The 21,350-nt window shown below is 49.0% G+C and overlaps 1 protein-coding gene across 6 annotated transcripts in view; it reads right to left on the reverse strand.

Annotated features, from left to right (window-relative positions):
- The window catches only part of cbfa2t3 (CBFA2/RUNX1 partner transcriptional co-repressor 3), a 37,385-nt gene extending 16,470 nt beyond the window's left edge, over positions 1-20,915 (reverse strand). For 2 of the 6 annotated variants that reach the window (XM_023790757.2, XM_023790755.2), the window contains exon 1: positions 19,741-20,914. In XM_023790757.2, coding sequence (XP_023646525.1) covers positions 19,741-19,933 — 193 coding nt within the window. In that variant the 5' untranslated portion in view covers positions 19,934-20,914. Of the gene's footprint in view, positions 1-8,326; positions 9,503-19,740 lie in introns of those variants that run through there. The other 4 variants (XM_023790756.2, XM_023790754.2, XM_023790758.2 and 1 more) reach the window with 3 other exon arrangements.
- Positions 20,916-21,350: the final 435 nt, after the last annotated feature.

Here is a 21,350-nt window from a genome sequence, read left to right on the forward strand (position 1 = left end):
AGAGGCGGGCGCTCCGTGGGTGTGGAGGCGTCACTGGCACAGCTGCCTTGGTTGGGGGGTGGGGGGGCGACGCAAAGCAGAACAGAGGGGGAGGCAGGAGAACTCGCAGATGAGTTGGCAGAATAAACGAGAACGAGCTGGCTAAAGGGGAGGGTCGTGAGACCCAGCTAACCCCCCCCCCCAGCGCAGTGTGGACTTTTTCTCTCTGTCCCATGGGAATGAATTCATGGTTTAAGGGTAACAAAAAGTGGGACTTGGACTGACATCATCAGGGCGGCCCGGCTGGATGACATCGCTCCCCCTCCTGTAAGCTGGGCCCGGTTCTGGCCCGCCTGCCTGAGGTCGGCCGTGCCATGTCAAGCCGGGGAGAGGGACCAGAGCCAAAAAAGAATTAGCCCCGATTGGAGGCTGTTTACTCTGCGCACTTACACAAATAAGCCTCCCCATCAAAACACCTGCAGCTCCGCCGAACGCCAATTAGCTCATCAAGCTTTTAATTACTCTGTTAATTGCACGCAGGCAGTGCGAGGGGCGGCTGGGGAATAAGGAAGGGCCCCTCCTGGGGACCTGCCTCGCCGATCCTGACAAACAAAGAGAAGCGCATGGCAGCCACACCTCCACTCAGGCAGATGGGGGGGGGGCAAAAAAATACACAAACGAATGGAAGCGAAACACTGTCGCCTCGATACCTCGAACCTGGATACTCAGGATGTGAATGTGTGTGCCTGCCGTCTCATCTCGGATGGGTGGGGGTCCCTTATCTTTCGCAGATCTGTGTGAAACGCGTGCTGGGAGCACCCCCATGTTTATTTTCCCTGGCCGTTATTTACTCAGCGCGCCATACACTCGCTTCCTCGGCTCCCCCTCCTGTTCTCCTTCTCTCAACATGTTCCCTCTCTCTCTCTCTCTCCCTCTCTCCATCTCCGTCTGTGGCTCTGCCTGCTGCCGGGACAGCCTAGAGGAGGAGGAGGTGTCCAGGAAGCAACGACGCGGCTCAGGCTTCCTGCATGGCAGGTGCGTGCCGGGACCCTCGCACCTGCGGCCCTCCGAGCCGCCGCCTCGCCAGGCCGAGACCAGCTGCACTGCGGGCGCAGGGCCTGTTTGCCTGCCGCCACTGCCTTGCTGCTCATAGCTGCCCGAACCTCTGGATCGTTCCATGTGGGGCAGCGGGGAGCAGCTGTGAGCCACCATCTCACCCGAGAGCCAATTAGCGGCATGGGCTCGGTGCGTCCGTCTTGCAGCGGCCGTGTCACCGAGGGCCGCGTGGACGCCCTGCTCCCAGCCCGTTCCGCTCCTCCCAGGCCAGATGGTCAGCTCCCAGTTATTACTCGTTTTTCTGCGATGTTCCCCCGAGCACCGGCGGTGTGCCAGCTAACTACTATTCATTTCTTCAGAGGTAGATCTGATGGGCAAGTGTATATCACTGTACCCGGGAGCTGAGTGTCGAGTGGGAGGGGCAATGTTGAGTAGGAGGGGTTTATCACAAAGGGTAGGAGGGGTTTACAGTATAACAAAGGTTACGGTATCAGATAACAGGCTAAACAGAACCTCTCCCACATTGCCCGTCCTACTCGACAGTGTCCCTCCTATTCGACATTGCCCATTCCACTCAGCATTCAGCTCCTGGCTGCAGTGATATGCCTCTCCTGATGGGGGGAGGAAGTCATGTGACAAGCTAAACAGAAGCCTGACAGGTTTCCCCCGCAGAGCCTCCATTTAGCTCAGGACCAGAAAACAGTGCCTAAAGGAATAAATACAATCCCCCAAGGGATGAAGTGACGGAGCTGGCAAGTTACCTTTACCACCGGTGAGACTGAAACGCAGCAGAATGAGCAGCATGTGACTGGCATGGTCACTCCTGCAAGCGATCAGTGGGGGGCGGAAAAGTACCAGTGTCATTAATGCAGATATCTCCTACATCACTGCAAAAGATCATCGGCAATGAATTACAAGCGTGAAGAATAGGTCACAGTTTGCTGTGACTTGGTTTGAGGATAAATTTGCACATTTTTTCTTCTTCTTCTTCTCCGTGTCATGGCACAGATCCGGTCTCTGACTGTGTCCTTAAAGAATGCTGTCTTTTTGAGTCCTGTCTCTCCTCATGGTTCTGATCCAGTTTCTGAGCCCATCCTTGAAGCTCACTGTCTTTCTGGATCCTGTCTTTCGTCATGGTTCCGATCCATTTCTGACTCCAACCTCAAACCCACTTTCCTTCACAGTTCTGTCTCTCCTCTTGGTCCGGATCCAGCGTTTGACCCCATCCTGAAAGCCCATTCTTTGTCTGAGTCCTATCTAATTTTAATCCGATTCCTGCCCTTCCTGGGATCTCGGTGTCACCCTCTTCTTTAAATAAGGATTTCTCTGTATTGTGGCTCCTCCCCCAAGTTTCGTTGTGACTTTTCGAGTTATTGCTTGTGCAGAGATTCTCGTTTTTGCACATCCCCTCAACCCCCTTTGGACCGGGGCAGGAAACGAGGGGGAGAAAAAAACCCAGGCAAACACGAGGAGAACAAACACTCTACCCACATGGAGCTGGGGTCAGATCCAAAAGGCCCAACTGGAAGAACCAGCGTGTCACCCGGCAACCAATGCGACCTTTCTTTGGTTAATTTACAGCACTTATTAAAGTTTCTTGCGCCGAGTAAAACCCTATTCACAAAGCTGCAGTTTAGAAAAGATATCTGTTAACAGTGAAAATGGGCCAGCAGCCTGTCAATATAAATGACAGAAACCCGACGTTGCTCTAAAACTCAATTTAAATGGCTGCGTCGTTGCCGGCCTTCTGTTTCGGGGAGATAACAGCCGTTAATTTCGCCAGCGAGTGGAGACGCGGCCCGCTCCCGCTCGCTTCCCTCTCCCCTGGCTCTGCCCGGGGAAATTTCAGATGCTTTCAGACTGGCTTCGAGGGAGACCGTCGCTTTAATGCCACCTCGTAAAGCTGGCGTCCGTCTCGCTGGCAAACGCCTGGTGCGTGAGATCGCCCGGCCCAGGGGGCCCACCGAGGCGGGGAACGGCGGCACGCCATCAGGCAGAGCAGATCCCCCACCTCCGCTACACTCCCCCCCCCCTGTGCCTTCCTGATTTCTCTGGCATTCGGACCATGGTGCCATGAACGGGAGGGTTTGCAGAGCCGCAGACCCGAGGACACTAGCGCTATACCACCTTGTGGACTCTGGCTCCAGTTATCTGATCGGGCAAATGGGAAGTCAGAGGGAACTCATGTCGTTTATTATGTTTGTTTCTTTTGCGCTGCGAGAAAACGAATAAGAGCTGACACACGGAGAGAGATAGAAGCAGACCCTACAGGGGAACAGAGACAGACATGTTTGTGTGTGTTCCTTTTGTTAAAAACGGAATATAACACAGACTTGTGTGTGGGGCAGACGCGATGGCGTAACAGGGATTTATTTACCATGGGGTCAGCGGTACAGAAAGTACACACATGTGCACTGGGGGGGGTGATGCCCAAGCATGAGAAGGAGCCCACGTCCATGTGCAGGCGTGTGCGGTTTCACGCTACGGTCGCTCCCAGCTCCCACAATCCCATTTCCACATGTTTCTCATCTCAGCCAGATGTTTGGGAGCTGACATCCCCCCCCACCCCCCCATCGAGAGCTGACCATGTCGTGGTAATATTAAACACATGTGCAGGGGACTGACACTGGCGCTGAAAGCGGGGGAGGAGGGGGGGGGGGTCAAGCGGCGACGATCAGCGCCTGCCTTTCATCTGCGATAGGACTCCGAGTGGCTGGCGCCCTTCGGGGGACACGGGGACCGCGGAGTGACGGCATGGCTAACACGTGTCTGCCTGAATCTACGCTGGGCCAAAACGACAAGCTGAACACCTCAATACAGAATCTGTCATGTAGACATAGAATAATACTCGTAAACAAACTAATGCAACTTCTGGGTTTCTCATAATTGCATTTCCTCTGCCTTCCTGTCACGCACACACACAGACACAGAATTCCCTTCTCCTTCTCAAACACGCCCAAACTTAAATATATCCCCTGACTCTTTCTGACCGTGGAGTTCATTGCTCGCAGATTGCCTTTCCTGCACGGCATCTCAGTTGCTCTCACATAAACAAAACAAAAAAAAAATCCTCAGCTTCCCTTCCTGCAGCCCCTCCTGAAATCACTCTCTCTGTCTGAAACACATTTCCTCACACCGGGAATCTAACTGCAATCTGAGTGCTTTCCTTGGCCACTAATGCCCAAATAATCCCGGGGCCCGCGGCTCTTATTAAGGGCCCGTGCAAACAGATAAATAAAGGCGGGGGGGGGGGGGGGGGGGGGGAGCTGCGGGGCCCTTGCCGTTCCGGGCACAGCGCCTTGGGGAAGGAGCTTGGCCCATGTAGACACACAGAGCCATTACTGTATTACGGCGTATTGGCTGGTAAACTGTCGCCTGCGTATAGGTCCAGATCCCGGGACCCCATCGACAGGTATGGCCGTCTCAGCCAGTGGCCCGGTTACAGAGGGCCCGGTGTGATGCTCGGAGGCTCCAAGGGGGGGGGGTTTCCGGAACTCTCTGCCGTTTTCCGGACTGAATCAGTACCTCTCCGGGAGCAGCTGCTCTCTGCCGTGAGAAAGTCCAGAGTTCTCTCCTCCTTTTACCCTCACAGCTGAATAATTAATTAACAGCCACGGTGAAGATGGTCTGAACATCTCACTGCTGATAATCCAGCAAAACGCCACAGAGTGCTACTCCAAGCTGACCTGCGCTCGTCACATGCACCCCCCCCCCGATCCCCCCAGGCCAGCATTCGGTCTGGGATGACGACAACAGAAGTGGTCCATCCCACGAGCATGGGGTTTCGGCGGGGGGGGGGGACGGATGGATGTCACTGCCCTGCCATCCGGGCTGCCGGTCCGCACAGTGACGTAGAGTGCCGCACACCCCCCCTTTCCAAATCTCCCCCCCCCCTTCGGCTCACTGCCATCTGGTACACCGCGTTAATTACGCCGAAGGCAAACTTCACCTGCACCCTCAGACACCCCCCACCCCCCACCCCCCAACGGCTGCCAGGAACACTACAGCCTTCACTTCATCATCAGTGATTCTGCTGAGGGTTGCCCCACAGAGGCTGAGGCTGGGGGGGCGGTGGTGTCAGCGATGGCCATTGCCGTGCCCCCCCCCCCCCCCCCCGGGATGTACAGCCCGCCAGCGTCACACCGTACTGTTGCAGTAACCCCTCACGCTTAAATGTCACCATAGTGCTACGCTAACCCATTAGCCCCGGTTGTCACATGGTCACACGCGGTCATTCTGACTGAAATAATCCCCTCCTCCCCCAGCCAATGGAACTGCAAACACGCTTTCATCACCGTCATGTCGCCCCGCCTCTCCGCAGTCGCACGGTGCAGTCAGGGAGCAGCAGTGTGCATCTCGGACCTGTGGAGGGTAACGCGGCCCTGCGGAGGGTAACGCGGCCCTGAGGAGGGTAACGCGGCCCTGCGGAGGGTAACGCGGCCCTGCGGAGGGTAACGCGGCCCTGCGGAGGGTAACGCGGCCCTGCGGAGGGTAACGCGTCCCTGCGGAGGGTAACGCGGCCCTGCGGAGGGTAACGCGGCCCTGCGGAGGGTAACGCGGCCCTGCGGAGGGTAACGCGGTGCTGAACGGAACATCGGTTGTTCAGAAACCAAACTGAGCAAACGGAACTGAACATGAGTTATGCTTGTCGGGGTCATTGCTGATTGGATGGGCAAAGTCTCCAGAGACAAACATGTGTCCGCCCAGCGCGGCTGCCGCCCCACGTCCCTCCCTCTCGTTGTCCTACCGTCAGCACTGCCTCCTCACTGGACGCTGACTCCCCACGTCCTAATTCACTTCTCCGCCATCAGAGATACAGATGCCATGACGCCTCAACAAACCCAAGGCCTGTTGGCGTTCTCTATTACTAACGCCCCCCTCCCTGGCTTCTGCTCAAGGCTGACCCCCCCCCCCTCCACCCCCACCCCTTAAAAGTTACAGCTGACTGGATATTAAACAGAACAGATCTGCAACTCTGCTAGGGGAGGTATTTACACAAAGTGAGCACAGACCCTCGAAGGGTAACAAATGTCTTTCCTTAAAGGCTTGCTGACCAGGTGGAGACTCCTGCCTTGGGGTCCAATTCTGAATCGTCGTCTGTTGCGGTACCTTTAGACCTCCCATCAATTGCGGTGACTATTATCATCCCCTTTAATTATTTAACTGGGTCTTTACCAGGGCCGGATGAATAATTCATTAACATCCAGCGGCAAAAATACGCGGAATGGTTTTTAATCGCCGCCGATAACAGAAGCTGCGATACGGAGATGTTTCTAGTAGAAGATAGGGGTGATGCTGGTGGCCGCGGGAACGGTGGAGATTATGCCGTATCTTCTTTGCTGTTGTCGGGCGAGTGCTAATAAGCTGAAGCTGGTAGCGCGATCTCACACCATGGACTCCAGCATTCTTTGGCCGCTCAGGCCTCCATGCGACTCAGGCCTCCATGCGGCTCAGGACTCCATGCGGCTCAGGCCTCCATGCGGCTCAGGACTCGCACATTAACCCGCCCGGCATGGACTGGCTACACATCTAATCCACGAAAGCTGAGGAAGGTGCTTTTTTTTCACCAGCTGGCTTTTCTAGCGAGAGCGACCTGTTTGTGGCCCCGAGATGAACAGGAATGGAACAAACCACAGGCCCGCGAGACCATGAGTGAAGCGAAGGGTTCTGATAGCAGCACACAGCCCACATTATGACTATTCACCCCCCCCCCCCAGCCAGAATGACTTGAGTGATATAGCTTATTGTCCAGTCTTCAATAGGTGATGGGTGCTTTCTCGCCCCAGCTGATTATGTGGAGTCAGCAGCTCCCACCTGAAGATCCGACGAAGGAGCATGAGATTCAGGGCTGGCAGTTCAGGCACTAATGGCTCTCCACCCTCCCCCCACCCCTCCTCCTCCAAGGTCTGTTGTGTATTAAAGGGAATGCAGAAAGCAGACACCATCTGATCGAAATGAAACTGTCCAGATGCGGGAGAGTTTACATGAAGGATGGGATCAGACTATCAACGATCGCCAATGAATACCTCCTGCTGGCCACCGAAGAATAACAGTTACCATTTATAGATTGCAGGAGAGTATCGTTACCTGTAGGTATCCGTCTTACTACATTTTCACTCATCTTGCCACCATAACAAAAATAGTTTTTTATTCACATTCAATAGGGAGCAATCTCATTGAACACGTTGCTTCCATAACAGTAGGGAATCTATTTAAAAAAAAATACCGGTTTAACAGAAGTAAGATAGAGATATAACTAAAATTGACATTCTTCTAGAAATGCCCCAAATTAACTTATTGATATTGTCACTGGATTTAAAATCAGTAATACCAAACATCCAACACCTCCATGAGGTGCCACTGACAAATATACATTGCTAAGTTAGTAGAACAAAATTGAATCAATAGAAAAAGGTAGCTATATATAGACATTTTCCTAACATAGTGAAAAACTGTAATATTACCCAGAAAACAGCTAAGGATTGACCTAAGAGCGGATTTAATTTCAGGGGTATAGTTTACTGAATTCAAAGCTATAACTGGGAGAGATATGTCATTTATTTCTAGACGTGATGGAGTGATGAAACGCCAAATCGGAGAGATGCAAGGGACAGTAGTGACAATGCCGGCCCCCGTCATCGAATTTATACCGAAACCGAGGAGCTGAGGGTGCCGAAAACTTAACGGAGGGAGGGAAACGGGGGAAGGAGGGAGGTGTCCGATCCCCTCGCCAACAAAGCGGCGTCCTCCTCCGTCCGCTTCACCCCGGAACACGCAACCTGACAATGAGCCACAGCCGCCGGCTGTCACTGTGTCAGGCTCTTACACCGGGATGGTTCGCTCACCGAGACCCCGCGATTTCACATCAACAACGTGTTCTTATCCGAATAAATAACCATGGGCTTATATCGGCTGTGCTGATAAGTGATACAGTAAAATGAGGCGCAAACTGTGTCTAAAGATGAAATACATAAATGGGATTTTAAGAGTCGAAATCGAAGGCTTTTAAACGAGATTATACAAAAATCACAGCTTTATTGGGAAGAATTAATTGAAAACGTGGCTGGAAAATACATACCATAGATTAAATCAGAAATATTTGTTAACATTTCTGCAAAAATCTCTATTTCAGCCATTTCAAAAACGTGCAACTAAGTACTTTAAAGAAAGGCAATGCTTTTAAACTGGACACCTTATAGGCAATGCATCTCTGTGGCTCTATCTCACACACAAACACGCACAAACACACATAAACAATGCATAACAATCCGGACATAAATGCCGCACTTACTTTCTCAAGGTCGAGGTCAAATTGAGGTAATTGCAGCAACGGTAATCCACATAAAAATTACGAAATGGCGATTACAACGCACCAGTCCTCAGTATTTGGAAGAATAGTAAAAAATAAAGCATCCAGGTTTATTAAGCACCATTCAAAGGTGTTCTTTTATCTTAAATCTTGTAGAATTAAAAAATAATATTAAAAAAAATCCGCACGCTGGCCAATACACAATAAAAATAGTTGACTCCTTTGGATTTAAAGCGGCGCTGACTTTTCGATTTAAATAAATTATGAGGTAATTTACTTCACAGCTATAAGTTCGAAGGATATTTTGTCCTACAATGCAACAACTCTGAGACGGAGTCTATTACATAGATCAGTCTTTGGTTTTTGTCTTCCCTCTGTGATGATAAAAAATACAGTTTTGTTGGTTTTTAGGGTCAACACATTTTTTGTGTGATTTTTTTTTCGGTTTCACATTTGACCTTCTCCTTTATGTCTCATTTTCGGGTTTCTTCCAATCCAGCCTCAAACAACTCCAGAAAGGACAAAAAAAAAAATAAAGAAAGCGCGCAATTTTCAGCAGTAGATTAAAATTTGAAATACATCAACAACACTGGGAAAAAAAACGAGCGCACATCACGAAAGTCACTCGCTCATGCCAGCGTTTAACGTTTTATTTATTTTGCCAGGTAATCCACGGCCGTGACACTTATAGGAAGGTAAAACTATGCAAATGATTCTGGCACAGATCCTCTCGCCGGTGCCACTTCAGTTCTTCGCTACTTTTCTAGTCTGCCGCTGAGCACGTCAGTCAAAACCCAATAAAATCAACCTTTATACATCCCCAAAAAAATAAAGGTTTGGTGTTAAAGGATAACGCCGCACCGGCGCCTGGTCTGCGGATAAAGCGCTTCTGCTTCCCTGCCGACTGACGCTCCGACCGCTCGGCCACGCCAGTCGCGCATTCCCCAGTAAACAAGCGCCTTTAAACGTCCGCAAATCCCGTTATTTCTTTAGGGGGAAAAAATAAACGATCAGCCGGTTTGTGTAGCACTTCTCGCCGATCTCCTTAGTTGTCGCCGGCCTTTTGATCGCCTTTAAAACAGTGACTCGTGTGGCTCTCTCCTCTCTCCCCGCCGCAACCTTCTGTCTGCGTTTAAATCGCCATCTGGAGCGGGGATGCGTACTCCGGCGCTCCTAACCTCCCTCCCTCCCTCTCTCCCTCCCTCTCTTTCCTTTTGACAGCTTCTCAAAGCCAGAAGTTGACAGCCTCCCTCGCCGCCCGACACCGCCGTAGCTCGGCTACTGGCTAAGCACCGGCAAACTCCACCTCTCCCAGCCTCCGTTCCTCCTTACGGTCCAGATACCGTCTGCATCGCTTGGCTGTTTTACTCTTACATTGGTTTTGCCGTCGTTCCTATATTCCAATCTAAATTAAGACCTGTAGACCAACAATAAACATTAAACTGCTTTATTTTATAATTAGCACATTTATGCTGGTTTTTTTTAGATGTTATTTGTATGTTTTTTTAATTACCTTACTCTAAACATTATCGTTGTAATATTTATTTTTGACATTTCAGTCATTAAATAATTGCAGAAAATGTTCCTTTAAAAGAACTGCGTGCAGGGTATCCTTATTAAAACTGACGTTAGAGATTTAATTATATTGGTTTAGTTGTGGGCTGCTTTTATGGTGCTGAATATTTATTCTGGATTTAAAAGCCGCATTTTCTGCCGCTTCGATCTCAAGTATGTTTGGTTGCCAAGCGTCGCCTTATAAGCGTACAAAGGTGCCCGGCTCACCTTACGGGTTTTGTGTTCCTCGCATGTCCCCGAAATCTACCCATGGGGGCGCTGTTTCCTCGCTTCCGCAAGGCCGAGTTCTGCGTTTACCACGTGACCACCAGACGTCTTCTTTAACGGTAGACTAAGAATAAAATAGTTCAGGGATTCTTCGATATTGTCACGGATCTGAGGACTTAGACGTGTGTTTAATCTAAATGAATCGTACTTTCTTCCAAACGTCTTAAAGTATACACTGAATGTGTGGTTATCTAAAGCTTTATCCCCCCTTAGTATTTAGGTGCCTTCTGCACTGTCCATTACGCAAAATCACCGTATTTATCTATTTCTTAAACCATTTATGCTTTTACATTTAAAATTTGAATGTATGTTCCCCATACGACATATGTAATTCAGTTTTTTTTCTTATCATAATGTGTTGTAATACATACATCTTTGAAAATATATTGTAGTACAGGAACAGTAATTTTATATCCCAGCCTTAACTAGTTAAAAGGTAGTAATATTCTTATTCAAAATTGATAATAATCATAGTAAAACTGTTGGACAGAATGTTTGTACAGCAGGGTTGCCAAATTTGGTCAGCTGGCTGGCCTGAGATTTTCAATTCCAGACAAGTCTGCATATACACGCATACGCATTTACATGTATGTAATACTTTTATTACCTTGTAAATAGTCTGTAGGGTTTGTAAACTACCCTAACGTTTTAATTTAGCTAATTTTCGGTTTATAATGGGATAATATAGATTCGCCGTAAGATTTCTTGTGTGAGCGTGACAGTCTGAAAGCCTGAGTGTCAGGCCAGATGAGGGAGAGCTGACAACAGTGGTACAGCTTGAGGTTTCCAGATAAAAAACTGTGGTTCTAGTGAAAAGAACCAATTGTATCATTTGCCCCAGAAACCAGTGTCAAACAAATGATCTATTTCCATATATTCTCAGCTTTTTATCTGTTTGCTTGGCAAACATATAATCCAAAGAAAAATACAATGCCTATATTTTTCGCTATTAAAAATGGATTATTAGCATGAAAAAGAAATTACTCTGTATATACCTGGACGGTGTAACAGATGTTTCGTGTCAGGATCTGAAGTCATAACCTTCCCACCACACATCCAGTTCCTTAATCACTAGACCATCTGCCACCCACTTTTTTTCAGGTACAGCGTAAGCAGGTTTGTCCCCGATAAGCAGTTTTAATTTAGGTGACGGAAAAAGGACTTTGGGAAGAATGAAGCTTGGATCTCGGCCGCCTCTAACAAAGCCCTTAAGTTTTACAGGTATTATTTAAGAGAAAGGTGTGGACAAGGCATATTTTTGCAATCATAAAATATGTTTTATCCCGGCCACCTCCTAAGTGAAACATCTCTGCTGCTCAATGAAGATAATGACCACATTAATTACGATAGTTTTGGAGGAAAGCCTTTTCGGGCCACAGTATTCCTGAGTCGCGTCAGTGTGGAAGCAGGTGAGACCGTTTTTTGTTTTTTGTTTTTTTTAACTGAGAATCTCACATCTGCCTGGCGTTTGGAGAGATACCGCCAGAAGCACGGCAAATAAAATGTTCGCCCGGCGAACGCGGCGGCCCGGCCCGGACCGCCGCAGCTGCTTCCCACCGCCTCCTGTCCCACAATCAATCCACTCGTCTGTTTGCTGTCTTCTCTCCAAACACACGCCGGCTTGTATGCGCTCCCGTTCAGCGGGGGCCAATTTCAGCACATTTTATCTTAGCTAACAGGCACCTATCAAAAGTACGATCTTCTGTTGCCCTTGCTAATTAGGCAGCAGATGAGAAGGGGGATGGCGATGAGAGCCTTCAGTGGGTACATAACGTCAAAAAGAGGTTAGCACTTGAACAGATACTTTGGTAGCATTCCCTGAAGAGTAAGGCTAAATGCTAACACAAGTGCTTCATCATTTGCATAGGCAAAACCTGTGTGAAAGAGCATTGACTACCATGGATGCTACTGTGCTAATGGGCATGCTGCCTAAACTAATATACCTAGAAGACTTCTCCGGACAGCTATCGAATAGACTACATGAATTTTATGCATCCATCTACCATCCATAGCCATTTATCCGGCACACGGTCTCCATTAAACAATTTGTCTTTTTAATTTTTTGACAACTCTAAGATTAGTTTAGTGGAAATTGTTCAATTTACTAACTTTTTATCTGTTTTTTTATATTAGTATTGTACAGTTTATGGTTTGTGCCTGAGTTTACCGGTGGGAGGTCGGACGTTTTAGTTAGTTGGTGTAATGCTGAATGAGTGGTTGAAGAATGAATCTGCCTCCATCCACTGCAGATTATTTGGAAGGCGCTCCATCCACCTTTTAGGTGAACCCAAGACTTACAGGGAGGGGCACCATAAAGGGGGGGGGGGGGGTGGAATGATTCCAAGGGCCCCTGATTGATAGCCCCCCCCCCCAAAAAAAAAAAAATTGGAACATAATTACATTGGCCTGGGTGGGGTATTTTTCCATGGATCCCAAAATCTTTTGTGGTGCCCCTGCTTGCAGCAAGTAACACTGACCACCATTAGCATTAAAACGACAAACAGGTAACCCTAAACCTTTGGGATGACAGCCATCAGTTTGGTAGCTGAGCTGGTGGTTATATCCAAAACAAATTAATACATTGGACAAACAAGAAGCTTCACCAAAATGGCTGCATACCAGCACCATTCAGGTTACAAGGCTGTGTCCTCATCCTCCCATTGCCTTGTTTGCTTTCTATTGATTAACCATTGATTAACAAATTAAGGATCATACTGTAAACAGAAAACCAGAAACAAGACTTCTATGTTTAATTATGAAGCATTACAGTATTGCTTTAGTGTGATATACTGTAATTATGTTTCACAAATGTAATTATGGTGCATAATTAATACCTTTAAGTCGGGCTTATTCTTAAAATAATATCTGACCAACTAGAAGAGTATACTGTAAGTTTAACTGAATGCAACATTGAGACACTAATGACATTTCAATGTTTCCACCACACAATAAACTTCTGTTGTCTTGTTCAGAAACGTTCAACTTAAGGTATCTGAAAACAGCCGAGTGAAATACGTAAGTCACTTCAGACAAAGGCTTCTGTCACACAGATCCAGCACCACAGAGACAGAGAAGTTCCACTCTGCCTGGTTTTTCTGAGCTTTTCCCCCTTTGGAAAGCCCTAAAAAGTACAGATGCCACGAGGAAACTCACAACACAACACGTGAAACGTCGTTTGGGTTCGACAGTGAGGAGCGGAAATGAGTGTAGCTCTGGCGACTGGGGTAGAGAACGTCTTTCCGGCCCAAATCTCCGCCACCACACAAACATAGGCAGTGACACGTCGTGTGGAAGACTGGAGAGTGATAACGGTGATGTACCGTCAGGGACTTGGGGAAGATCTGCTGCTATTGTTTGCCTGTGTGTTTCTCTCTAGGTAACATCAGTGACGGCCTCCTCACCACACGCCACACCACTGCTGGTACGTCCCCCAGGAGCAGCCCTACCAGCGGTAATGGTGGCCATTCCATCCTGTGTGTCAGTGTGGGTGGCATGGATACCGTGCCGTTCTATAGGCCCCGAGGGTCCCTTTCGCAGACTGTGCATCGGAGGTCAACCTCACTGCAGCCAAACCTCTCCGTGAGTGAAGCAGCATTAAGACATTAAAACACCGTTACGTCATGACCTTTGGAGTGTCTGTTCATTAATGGCTAATTGTAAAAGGGAGCCTGTGTACGTGATTGGCTGTTTGACTGTGCATAATTGTTTTTTGGTCACGTCGCTAGAAAATGATGAAGAAATTGTACAGAGAGTGAAATCTAAGGAAGACTGATTCTCCTTCATTACTGAAAGGGTTGACAGAGTCCTGTAGGCCTATGATTGGGAGTTGAATTTGTCCCACCCCTCATCTGACATCAGCATTTGGCTGTTCAGAGTGTTTAGCTCCAAGCACAAAGTGTCACCCTGAGATCCTGAACACACCCTGCATCCACAAAGTAAATATGAAGCGAGGAGAAGAGGGATGCCCTTGGAGAGGACCTACTGTACAAGATGATCTGGAAACTGCTGTTTGGAAGCAGCTATTGTCTGTATTTTCAATTGAAATCAGGGATTCTGGCTTCAGGCTTTGAGATGAACCAGAAACAGTTCAGTTATTAATTGGCTACAAAAGGATCCATCCATCTTATAAACCCTAATCCTGACTAAGGTCACCCGGAGCCTCTCCCAGGCAGATTGGGGCACCAGGCTGGGCTACACCCTGGGTGGGGTGCCAGTCCACCATGGGGCAAATACATGGGCATACTTAAAGATGGACAAAAATACTTCAAAATGTATTTTAATATAAAATACCCTATTTGTAATATACTACAAAATACAACCACCAAGCAAAGTATCAAAATAAACTCCAGTATTTCACATTTTAAAAATACAAAAATAAATTTCACGCACTTCTATAGGATATCAACCTGCTCCTTCACAAATGGCCACGCATATGAACAGCACTTTTTTATTGCTTAACGTGACAAAATACAAGTATGAAACCAAACAAAAGATCAGATATTCTGCAGTATCTTACATATATCCTAACTACTCACGTGAACATTCAGGTAACGTTAAGTCAATCGAATGAAAAAGTAGTGATAACATACTCAGAAAGGTTTGTCGTTTTTTGGTTATTGTTTGTTTGTTTGTTTTGTTATACTGACAGAACTGTTTCATTTTTGCACCACAGATGCAAATAAAAAAAACAACAACATTTAAAATGAAAAATGACAAACACAGTTTAAGCACTTTACTCAGCAACATCTTAATAACTTTAAACATGAATGGGCTTGAACTCAGCTTAAAAGTCTTTTGGTTCAACACAAGTGAACTATTGGCCCTAATGACCGACCGACCGACCATCCATCCATCCATCCATCCATCCATCTTCTGTACTTGCTTATCGTGTTCAGGGTTGCAGGGGGTCAGGAGCCTATCCTGGAGGCTATGAGTACAAGGAAGACAACAACCCATCGCAGGGCAACAACCCATCGCAGGGCAACAACCCATCGCAGGGCAACAACCCATCGCATGGCAACAACCCATCGCAGGGCACCAATGACCATTTATTAAAATGCCTGAAAAATCGAGGCTTCCTTGTTATGTACACGCAGATGTTCTGCACACATGACATCCTCGCGCATACATTACGGAGAAAGTAATTCTTATATTTTCAAAATACAAATATACTGAATGTCAAAGTACTTTGATACAAATTACATGATATTTTTTATGAAGTCAAATACAACTCAGAAAATACAATTTTGTATTTAAAATATGTATTTTAAATAAATGTATTAGAAATATTGTGCATCCTTGGACTCATTCATGCAATCATATACTATGGGCAGCCACTTTGGTGTTGTCTGTAAGCAACTGATTATAACTCCAGCCAACATACGCTATGTCGCCATCAGATGTCAGTGGTGGCAGACCTGGAATGGGGCAGCTACTGGGAAGGGGTAAAATAATGTAACTATGCCTATTGACTCCAATCCTCCTATACTTCCTCCACCACGCTCTTCTGTAAGAGATCAGCATGGAGACTGGCTGTACATTGTAATTTAGAAGCATTTAGTGTTAGCCGTTGAGAGGAGGGGGTAGAGGGGATTACCCAAAGGTACCTCATCCGTGCCCATCTCACTGGGCGGGGTTCGCTTAGGTTGCTATGTTCTCCAACACTGGATTATCGACACGACCCTACAGAGACCACTGGCCATACAGAGACCACTGTATAATACTGTACCCTTCTGTGCATATAATACTCAGCTACATATGCTCCAAATATATGCTTCGCAATATACTTTTGAAGCTTCTTTATTTGAATATTGTTATATTGTCACTAGTTTATTTAAATGTTGATTTAAAATGACTTAGATGCTGTGATTGGGTGGGTGAGATTTGATTGACAGTTGTGGGGGTGGGGCCAGAGTCTGGGGCACCCAAAATTGATTCCCCTGATGGTGACGGGCACTTGAGCGACGCAACGCCACTCTCATTCCCCAACAATTCCCGAGATTGACGGCAGACCGGCTGTCACTCCTCTGCCTCATTCGCAGTTTCATTGCCAGATTTGTGGCCGGGACATTGCAAGAGAATCCAATAGACGTCGACCCGTTTCGATAGATGCGGCACTAAGTTTGGTGACTACTGGTTGCACCTAGGGGGCGCCCTCGCCTTCATGTCATACTACTTTAGGCTCTGTCTGATTTTTATTATTGAGTCTTAAAAAAAAAACACGTTAAACCCACATTGCCGATTCCCAATCTGATACCTTAGCAGGAGTATCAGTGCGAGGTAAGCAGATGGATCGATACCACGGAGGGGTGCCGAACAGGGGTCATGTAAATGGGAGCCTGGGGGAGGCGCGGACGAGAGGACCCATGGCCAGTCCTCGGCTCACGTGCCACAAATCCTTCCCCAGTGCGCCAGTCACACGGTAGCGTGTTCAAAGGAGATAAGACTGTTGCCGCCGGCTGGTGGGGAAGGGTGGGGGGGGGGGGGGGGCGTCATTGTGCCACGGCGCATCAGATCGGCACAAAATATCAGTTATTACAGGAGCTCCCAATTAAAAACCCACGTGGCATATCACGCCTACTTTTGGGGGGGGGGCTGTGGAAACCAAGAAAAATCATTTGTTGTCAGACGGCGGCCGGGACAACATGGAAGGATGTCAGTGAGGTCAGACCTGGGATCCTCTCCAAAAAAAACAACCAGCAGACCTGACAGAAAATTCTGCAACCTAAAAATTGGATAAAAGGACTCATTTCTGAATAGTCATCGCTGACAGCAATGGAGGCGAAATGCATGTAATACGTAACGTGCGATATGTGCGTGAAGCCAGCAGCCTGCGCTGCACTTCCCTCCCTCTGAAGCTTCCAGAAAATGCCCCACCCCCGGGAGCCGCGTGCACGGGCCTCCCAAGCCACTGGATGAACCCACCGGTTTACAAGGACGTCGGGGTCAGGGGGGTCCTGGGCACGCGGGGGGGGGGGGGGGCGGCTCTGGTCCTAATCTCCGTCACTCAAGCTGCCGTTTTATTGCCTCATCTGGATTTTATGGCTGGATTTCACACAGTTAGAACACGTCCTCAAGACACTGGGGTCGGGGCGGGGGCGGGGGGGGGGGGGGCAGGTGGGGAGCACAGATGCTGTCTGTAAGGCATTGCTGGGGAATTCTCACGTCTCCTCGGGTGGTGTGCAGGAGGCACTGCTGGCATTAAACGTCACTGTGATGCCCAGTGTCACCTCTGATTGGACTGAGGTAGATAAGCAGGAACCTGTCCGTACGCCGCATACATCGTATGTCTCTACATAGGCTTACATGCCCATAGAAGTGAATGGAGAGTCCCCACAATGATAGGAATATATGAACTGTGTCCGTGCACGTGCGCACTCCAGTGCATGATCAGCGTGGAGCGAGCCCCGCACTGTGGAGGATCAACACTGCAGGGGTTAATGCACCATTTCCACTATTTCCAGTTGCGAACATCTGTTCCTCAGGAACTGAAAGGGCAGTGCAGTAGAAGTGGGAGAGATGACTGCTGGGAGAGACTGTGCCACACACACACACACACACACACACACACAGACACATACATACACACATACACCAGCACGCACAAGCACACTCCTCTTCATCTTATGGCACTCTCCCTTGGTGTTCTGGATTACAGACATTACTAACAGATCCATGTCAGATCAGTTTCAGTCCATATAACTGTTTTTTTTAACATTTTGAGTTACTGGGTCAGCTGGTAACTGTGTCAGCTAACGATCATTAGAAAAAAAAAAAAAAGATTTCCACAAGTAGACCAATCAGATGGTGCCAGTCTGGGATCCACTTTTCCTACGCATGTACTTGTGCGAGGCCGTCACGAGCGCGTGTGAGGCCTCAAATGACAATGAGAACAAGCAACCTGGCGATTGCCACATTTAGCACAGGTGCTGAACAAGGAAGTGAAGTTTTTTATTTTGATTTGTTTTTCTCTCTCTGAGTAACAGTGGTCAGCGAGCCCCAAGAGGCTTGCTGGCCAGTGCCTGCCCAACCCCCCCACCACACTGAAGCAGTGCCATAAGGGCCTGCCTGCTCTGGAAGGGGGGGGGGTGGCAGTTCCTCATTGTGGTGCAGCGTGTGCTGTGTTCGCGGTGATAAGACGGGGGTGTGTGGTCGGGGGCGGGGGGGGGGGAGGCAGGGGATTCAGCAGTCCTCCGTCTCCCTGCCGCTGCGGTTATCGGCCTCCCCAGCTGTGCCTGAGCCCTCCGACATCTGCTCCTGAGCAGGAAGCTCCGGCTGTTTCTCATAACGCCCCAAAATATGGGGGGGGTTAGGCGCCGAACTAAAGCTGGTACCTCCGTACGACCTGCTCCCCCTGCCCCCTCCCCCCACAACCCCAGCTCACCTGGCAAACAGGTAAACTCCCCCACAGAAACGGGCAAGAACCCCCCCGCCTAACTCGAAAACGAACCTGATGGATAGAGTGAGCGTTTCCTGGGGTCCTTCTTGCTTTATCAGGGAATTACAGAGGACGCCTATGACTAAGCCTATTTATAGAGTGCTTATCACAGAGCTCATTACCGTGAAGAAAAACCAGGGGGCTGTCACAGGTAATTCACTGCGTGGGGTGTTAATGCTTCTTTGACGCAGCCCCCACCCCCCTTAAATATTTAGGAGCTCCAAAGTACCACTTTAATGACTCTTTTTTTTTTGAGTTTTCCTTGGCTTTCTGATTTATGAAAAGTGTATAACTTACGCTGTATTTCTCCTGTTATAGTCTGTCGTCGACCGGCAAGACATCTGCCTCAAAGCAGGAGAAACACGGGGTCTCACCAAAGCAGGTGTCATCAGCACACACACACACACACGCTACTACCCACACACACACACAATAAAACAAATCACATTTCGCCAATCATCAGTCACGCATCATCTGCCACAGTCTTGTGCCTCGTCCTGCACTAGCTGACGTGTGGGATAGTGAAAGTCTGACAGGGATGGATGATCTCCACCTTGGGCTTAATCTCCCAACCCCTCCAGGATTATGCACCCTTAGTCTAGCAGATGCCTTCAACCCACAGAGACTTCCACACCTGATAAGTTTATACTAGGTTGGTGGGGATTTCACTACTTAAGCAAACAGGGTAAATAAGAAGTTAAATATAAAGATCAACAGCCAGGCAAACTTCCGACTTGTTCCTTAACCACTGGGCCACCTAGTGGCCAGTGGCTGTGCCGTGGCAGAGCCGAGAGGCCTGATAATACCATAAGAACTGACTATCTGGGCTTTTCGTTTGCTCACTTTCCCCAGGGAAAGTTTGTTTGACTCGACCGTCATTACGAGGGGAACCCCAGAGAAGATTAAGTTCCCTAATTAGAAATATTGTATATAAAAACATGTCTTAAAATAGCTCACGGTATCTATCCCAAGAGCACAGAGCAGAGTGCGTGTTTTCCCTGATACTTCAACATTTGAGAAGAGAGGTAAAGAACATAGGAGAGACCATGACTGAGGTAAATGATGTACAGTATATCTGCTGCCCCAAACAGACAGCCATTGAGGGATTGGCACTGACCTTCAGGGGCTCTCCTGGCTCCCCGGCCTGCAGGGGGAGACGTGGGGGTGACTCCATGTGCAGAGCGTCGGGCTGCCATGGCGTTCTGGCTGGTCAGTGTCACGGTGGGGATCCTCAGGGCTACGGGAGACACCTTCTCAGAGTCAGATCCCTGTGGGCGATGGAAGTGCAACTCCGTAGACAGCTTCTGCATTCTTGGGGGGGGCGGAGGTCACCAAACATTGAATTTCTGACTTTGTCAGGTTAGGGCAGGTACTACGGACCAAATGCAACGGTCTCCAAGTTCCGGCTTACAAGAAGAACACCAGAAAGTCGTCCCCTCTAAGTCAGCCTTTGCGCCAGCGACGATGAGGAGGGCGACCTCATTGCGAGAGGTCAGACCCCTGCTGAGTGGGAGTGGACCCCCTTCCACGCTGGCGGAACCAGTGCTGAGCTCACAGAGCCCACTAGGGTTGCGGTTTCCAACAGTGTGAGATCAGCAGTCGTAATGGCAAGAGCAGGAGCCTGAGAAACACACATGGAAATCACATGGAGTGCAGCCGTCCTCCAGAACTTTCTTTCCACTTCTCTGTGACTTAATCCTTCTTCTTGGTGCCCGGCGTTTAACAAGATGACGTGGATGACCTCCCGATCTCTTGCTGCTCCTGCGTTCCCATGACCCTCTCTGGCGTTTGACAGAGACTCCAATATTGGGTCCTTCTCTCCTCCTTCCCCTCTCCCCTCCCTCTCTTTCTTTCTCTCTCTCTCTCCCTCTGTTTCTCTTCCTCACTCACTCAAAAGTCCATTAAAGCGGGTCAGATGCAGCAGTCGGGTGCGGTTCCAGGAAGGTGCCGGTCCAGAATCGAAGCCAGGGCAGACTGCCAGTGGCTGGGAGCAGAGCAGGGGGACTGAGGGTTTCCTTCAGGGGATGCAGCAAGAGAGCGTGTGTGTGAGAGAGAGAGGGAGAGAGAGAGAGAGCGTGACTGCGTGGCCCCGTCCCCCGTGTAGGAGGGGTGGGGGGGTGAGGGGAAGGTAAACAGAGCTGCATGGAGGTGATAGCACAGAGACACCAGCCTTCTGCCTCCGTCTCAGCTTCCTCTGTCAGGAACCAGCTGCACTCATGGGCAGGACCATCTTCCCCTTTCCTGCAGGACACCAGCACCCCCCCCCCACCACCACCAGCCCAGCACTTCCTTCTGGCCCCAGGTCCACCTTAACTCTGAGAGCGATGCTTAAATGCACGCTGGTAAATACATATTCCCCCCCCCCCCACACACACACACACCAGTCCCCGCCCCTCCCTCATGCCCCCGACCTTAGGTGTGCGGCAGAAGTGAAAGTGGCCTGTTGGCTTGAGGAAGTGGACTTCCCCACACGCTCGCACAGATGTGCGGTCCTCCTCTCAGAGCGAAACTGCCGCGAAGGGCCGCCATAAGCAATCTGGATGCCACGCCGGATGTCGCATGACCTGGGTGGGACGTTTCCAGTAAGGGACATGGTACCCCCACTGACACAGAAGCTCTCAGAAATGTCCTAGAAGCAGTAGGGACTTTCCATTCTGACAGGGGGCCATTGGATGTCCTCAGTTCCTTGGTAATCTTTAACGAGCGAAGGCCATAAAAGGAATTAGA

This window comes from Paramormyrops kingsleyae, chromosome 11 (assembly GCF_048594095.1).
Source record: "Paramormyrops kingsleyae isolate MSU_618 chromosome 11, PKINGS_0.4, whole genome shotgun sequence".
NCBI classification, from domain to species: Eukaryota; Metazoa; Chordata; class Actinopteri; order Osteoglossiformes; family Mormyridae; genus Paramormyrops; species Paramormyrops kingsleyae.